Here is a 6,000-nt window from a genome sequence, read left to right as displayed (position 1 = left end):
AGATTAGGTGTAAATACACCTAATAAAAACCCTTAATAATGTTGGATAACACAGATTGAAAATTAAGAATTGATCTAGCATCCCAGCTCCAGAACATCACTGTAGGAGTTCCTCAGGGTAGTGTCCTAGGCCCAAACATCTTCAGCTGCTTCATCAATGACCTTCCTTCAATCATAAGGTCAGAAATGGGGATGTTCACTGATGATTGCACAATGTTCAGCACCATTCGTGACTCCACAGATACTGAAGCAGCCTGCAAAAGCACATGGAGAACATTTAGAATTCACTCGAAAATGGCAAGTAACATGAACTAAAAGCACCAATATAATGAAATAATCCTATTTCCCTTCATGTTCATTCCTCTGATTTCTCTTTGTCTTCCCACTGTCCCTTTTTCTCATTGATAAAATTGTTTGTTCGCACTGTTTCACTCTTTTTACACCTTTCCGTCATTTCCACTTTCTCTGAGAAACCAGCTGAAGACACCATGGTCTGTGCAAGAAACAAGATCAGGGGAGACATATTTGGGCAACACAAACGATGGTTTTTAATGTTTTGGAAGAAGCACTCACCACGTATGATGATAGTGAGATTGCAGAGAGGGCTGTTCCTCATTTAACAAGTCATAACAGCTCATACATCATTCACAGAGACTGAAATCCAAGAACCACTATTTAAAATGGAAACGCTTTTTGATAGTGTGACCTAACCCCCCGCCCCCTAACAAATTTGAGAACAGAATCATGGCTATCATTTGAGTGTAATACTGAGGGAGTGCTGCACTGTCAGAGGATCAGTAATGAGGGAGTTCTGCATTGTCAGAGGGTCAGTACTGAGGGAGTGCTGCACTGTCCGAGGGTCAGTACTGAGAGAGTGCTGCACTATCAGAGGGTCAGTACTGAGGGAGTGCTGCACCGTCCGAGGGTCAGTTCTGAGGGAGTGCTGCACTATCAGAGGGTCAGTACTGAGGGAGTGCTGCACTGTCCGAGGGTCAGTACTGAGGGAGTTCTGCATTGTCCGAGGGTCAGTACTGAGAGAGTGCTGCACTATCAGAGGGTCAATACTGAGGGAGTGCTGCACTGTCCGAGGGTCAGTACTGAGGGAGTGCTGCACTGTCAGACAGTCAGTACTGAGGGAGTGCTGCACTGTCAGAGGGTCAGAACTGAGGGAGTACTGCACTGTCCGAGGGTCAGTACTGAGGGAGTGCTGCACCGTCCGAGGGTCAGTACTTAGGGAGTACTGCACTGTCAGAGGGTCAGAACTGAGGGAGTACTGCACTGTCCGAGGGTCAGTACTGAGGGAGTGCTGCACTGTCAGACAGTCAGTACTGAGGGAGTGCTGCACTGTCAGAGGGTCAGAACTGAGGGAGTACTGCACTGTCCGAGGGTCAGTACTGAGGGAGTGCTGCACCGTCCGAGGGTCAGTACTTAGGGAGTACTGCACTGTCCGAGGGTCAGTACTGAGGGAGTGCTGCACCGTCCGAGGGTCAGTACTGAGGGAGTGCTGCACCGTCCGAGGGTCAGTACTGAGGGAGTGCTGCACTGTCTGAGGATCAGTACTGAGAGAGTGCTGCACTATCAGAGGGTCAGTACTGAGGGAGTGCTGCACTGTCCGAGGGTCAGTACTGAGGGAGTGCTGCACCGTCCGAGGGTCAGTACTGAGGGAGTGCTGCACTGTCAGAGGGTCAGTACTGAGGGAGTGCTGCACTATCAGAGGGTCAGTACTGAGGGAGTGCTGCACTGTCTGATGGTCAGTACTGAGGGAGTGCTGCACTGTCGGAGGGTCAGTACTGAGAGAGTGCTGCACTATCAGAGGGTCAGTACTGAGGGAGTGCTGCACCGTCCGAGGGTCAGTACTGAGGGAGTGCTGCACTGTCAGTGATCCCATCTTTCAGATGAGACATTAAGCTGAGATCGCCTCACAGGTGGGTGTAAAGATCCCACAGTAATACTTTGAACAAGAGCACGGGAGTTGCCCCTCGTGCCCTGGCCAGTATTTTTCTCTCCATCAGCTCCTACATCAGATTACCTGCTCATTATCACATAGCCTTTTGTGGGAGCTTGCTGTGTGCAAATTGGCTGCAAATTTTCTGAAATTACTACAGTGACTACATTTGATCGTTTTTCATTGGCTGTGAAGACATCACTGCCTAGCCTGCTGTGTGGGTGTCCAGTCGGTAATACAGTGATTATGTTACTAGTCTTGCAACCCAGAGACCTGGACTACTGAGTTCAATCTCCCAATGGCAGCTGGGGAAATTAAATTCAGCTCATAATCTGGAATAAAGCTAGTCTCAGTAATGGTGCCGTGAAACTATCATTGATTCTGATTAAAAACCCATCTGGTTCATTAATGTCCTTTAGGAAAGGAAATCTGCTATCCTTACCTGGTCTGGACTACATGTGACTCCAAACTCTTAACTGCCCTCTGAAGTAGCCTCACAAATTCAGTTGTGCTGCAGGCAGCTCACCATCACCTTAGGGACAGGCAATAAATGCTGGCTTTACCAGTGCCCAACCCGTGCTTGATGCTGAGCATTTCCAGCACTTTCTGTTTTTATTTCAGATTTCCAGCATCTGCAGTCTTTTGCCTTTATTAACCTGGTCAGTACTGGCCCTTTGACATCTCACAGTCGGCAGACACACTTCCTTCCCCTTTAAAAGTCTTTAAAGGGACTCGTGTCCCTTTTAAAATGGGCCCCACTTTAATTCATTCATCATGCTTCCTTTATTTAAAAAACACACACGCGACCGGTGAGGGGAGCCTGTGAGCTGATCTGAAGGAATGAAACGACAGGAGAATTTCTTTTATTGAAGACTGGGATTTAATTGAAATAAATTTCCTCAGAGCTGGAACATGTTTGGATGTGGAATGCAGGAGCTGGGAAAGGGCTCTCTCTCTCTCTCTCTCTGTCTGTCTGAATTACTGTCCTGTCTCACCTCTGCAACTTTTTCCTGTAAATCCAGTCCTGTCCCAGTTGGGTGTGATTCACACTAACCAATTAAAGAGAGCCGGGCTGAGCTTCAATTTCACTCAGACAGTTTCTGGCCCATTTCAGTGGGAGGCAGTTATCAGAGTGCCGACCCTGTGGTACCTGGAGCCTGGTAGGTGCAAGTTAAATCCCCTCATTCCCTTCCCCCCCCCCCCCACCCACCAAACAGAAACGGTACAAAGCAGGAACTTTTTTTAACTTCAAAAAAAGTTGCTTCTTGCAACGTGTCAGTTTTTCTCTCTCCTCCCTGACGTGTCCCATTTAATTCCCCAATATTCTGGAAATTGTTCAAGGGTCCAGATGTTGAAAGTGCTTCTTGCCAACGAACATACCGACAGTTCCAAAGATTCAAAACAGATGGGTCACTAAATGTACTTTGTATAATCAATAATGAACTTTGTCCTCCCTCTCCTACTTTGCTCATTCCTTTTCAGTGCTGCAAGGCACAGGGAGTTGATATTTCTGCCTCTCCGTTATGTGTTTGCTCTCGCTCTCTGCCTGCTCTCAGTTACCTGGGTTCCTCTTCAATTACATTGCGTTCACTCCGGGGAGGACTCGGCTGCATAGCCGGCCCCCTTTACTTACATTTCTCTTGGTTTCCCGCAGGGTACTGTCCGCTTGGAGGTCCTGCGGGGGTACCATGTCCACAGAGGGGGTGAACGGGGCGGCACCTGTCCGGCAGAAGGTGCTGACTCTGGAATCTATGAACCAACAGATCAAGAAAGTGGAATATGCAGTCAGGGGTCCCATCGTGCAGAGGGCTGTACAGATTGAGAAGGAGCTACAACAGGTGAGACACTTTCCAAAGTCTCTTCAGTTAGTTTTACTGCTGCTTTCCCAACTGTGTGTCCATGTAGAGCGGTTTGCGTATACGCTGAGCGGTTTCTGCAGGCTCCAGGCAGTTTGCATATATACAGAACGGTGTCCGTGGGCTCCAGGCGATTTGCGTATATACAAAGCGGTTTCCATGGGCTCCGGGCAGTTTGCGTATATACAGAACAGTTTGCGTATATACAGAACAGGGTTTCCATGGGCTCCAGGCGGTTTGCATATATACTGAGCAGTTTGCGTATATACAGAACAGTTTCCACGGGCTCCAGGCGTTTTGCATATATACAGAGCGGTTTTCACGGGCTCCAGGCGGTTTGCGTATATACAGAGCAGTTTCCACGGGCTCCAGGCGGTTTGCGTATATACAGAGTGGTTTCCACGGGCTCCGGGCGGTTTGCGTATATACAGAGCGGTTTCCACGGGCTCCAGGCGGTTTGCGTATATACAGAGCGGTTTCCACGGGCTCCAGGCAGTTTGCGTATATACAGAGCGGTTTCCACGGGCTCCAGGCGGTTTGCGTATATACAGAGCGGTTTCCACGGGCTCCAGGCGGTTTGCGTATATACAGAGCGGTTTCCACAGGCTCCAGGCGGTTTGCGTATATACAGAGCGGTTTCCACGGGCTCCAGGCGGTTTGCGTATACACGAAGCGGTATCTCTAGATACCAACACACAAAATAGTGCACATGTATACTGGATATTTTAAGCAATCTGTGCTTTGGTACAGTCAAAGTTGTTTGTGAATACGTTAATCAGTTTGCACAGAATGGGAGTGGTCTCTGTAACATCACCCGACTTCACCCCTGCCACAGCTCATCTGCTGCTGAAACTCTCACTCATGTCTTTGTTATCTCTACACTTGACTATTCCAATGCACTCCTGGTTGGTCTCCCACATTCTACTCTCTGTAAACTTGAGATCATCCAAAACTCTGCTTCCAGTGTTTTAACTCGCACAAAGTCCTGTTTTCCGATCAGCCCTGTACTCACTGACCTACATTAACACACACCAAGTCCCGTTCCCCTATCACCCCTGTACTCACTGACCTACATTAACACACACCAAATCCCGTTCCCCTATCACCCCTGTACTCACTGACCTACATTAACACACACCAAGTCCTGTTCCCCTATCACCCCTGTACTCACTGACCTACATTAACACACACCAAGTCCCATTCCCCAATACCCCTGCACTCACTGACCTACATTAACACACACCCAGTCCCGTTCCCCTATCACCCCTGTACTCACTGACCTACATTAACACACACCAAGTCCCATTCCCCTATCACCCCTGTACTCACTGACCTACATTAACACACACCAAGTCCCGTTCCCCTATCACCCCTGTACTCACTGACCCACATTAACACACACCAAGTCCCGTTCCCCTATCACCCCTGTACTCACTGACCTACATTAACACACACCAAGTCCCGTTCCCCTATCACCCCTGTACTCACTGACCCACATTAACACACACCAAGTCCCGTTCCCCTATCACCCCTGTACTCACTGACCTACATTAACACACACCAAGTCCCATTCCCCTATCACCCCTGTACTCACTGACCTACATTAACACACACCAAGTCCCGTTCCCCTATCACCCCTGCACTCACTGACCTACACTAACTCACACCAAGTCCCGTTCCCCTATCACCCCTGTACTCATTGACCTACATTAACACACACCAAGTCCCGTTCCCCTTTCACCCCTGTACTCACTGACCTACATTAACACACACCAAATCCCGTTCCCCTATCACCCCTGTACTCACTGATCTACATTAACTCACACCAAGTCCTGTTCCCCGATCACCCTTGTACTCACTGACCTACATTAACACACACCAAGTCCCGTTCCCCTATCACCCTTGTACTCACTGACCTACATTAACACACACCAAGTCCCTTTCCCGTATCACCCCTGTACTCACTGATCTACATTAACTCACACCAAGTCCTGTTCCCCTATCACCCTTGTACTCACTGACCTACATTAACACACACCAAGTCCCTTTCCCCTATCACCCCTGTACTCACTGATCTACATTAACTCACACCAAGTCCTGTTCCCCGATCACCCTTGTACTCACTGATCTACATTAACTCACACCAAGTCCTGTTCCCCGATCACCCTTGTACTCACTGACCTACATTAACACACACCAA

The 6,000-nt window shown here is 48.7% G+C and overlaps 1 protein-coding gene across 2 annotated transcripts in view; it reads left to right on the top strand.

Annotated features, from left to right (window-relative positions):
• The first annotated feature begins 2,844 nt into the window (after positions 1-2,844).
• LOC137351644 (alanine aminotransferase 2-like) overlaps positions 2,845-6,000 on the top strand; it is a 108,210-nt gene continuing 105,054 nt past the window's right edge. The window contains exons 1-2 of one of the 2 annotated variants that reach the window (XM_068016307.1): positions 2,845-3,104; positions 3,599-3,782. In XM_068016307.1, the coding sequence (XP_067872408.1) occupies positions 3,633-3,782 (150 nt within the window). In that variant the 5' untranslated portion in view covers positions 2,845-3,104; positions 3,599-3,632. Of the gene's footprint in view, positions 3,105-3,392; positions 3,783-6,000 lie in introns of those variants that run through there. The other variant, XM_068016299.1, reaches the window with a different exon arrangement.

The sequence above is a fragment of the Heterodontus francisci genome, chromosome 2 (assembly GCF_036365525.1).
Source record: "Heterodontus francisci isolate sHetFra1 chromosome 2, sHetFra1.hap1, whole genome shotgun sequence".
Classification (NCBI taxonomy): Eukaryota; Metazoa; Chordata; class Chondrichthyes; order Heterodontiformes; family Heterodontidae; genus Heterodontus; species Heterodontus francisci.
The sequence above is the reverse complement of the archived record's forward strand: the minus strand, read 5'-3'. Positions and strand labels throughout refer to the sequence as shown.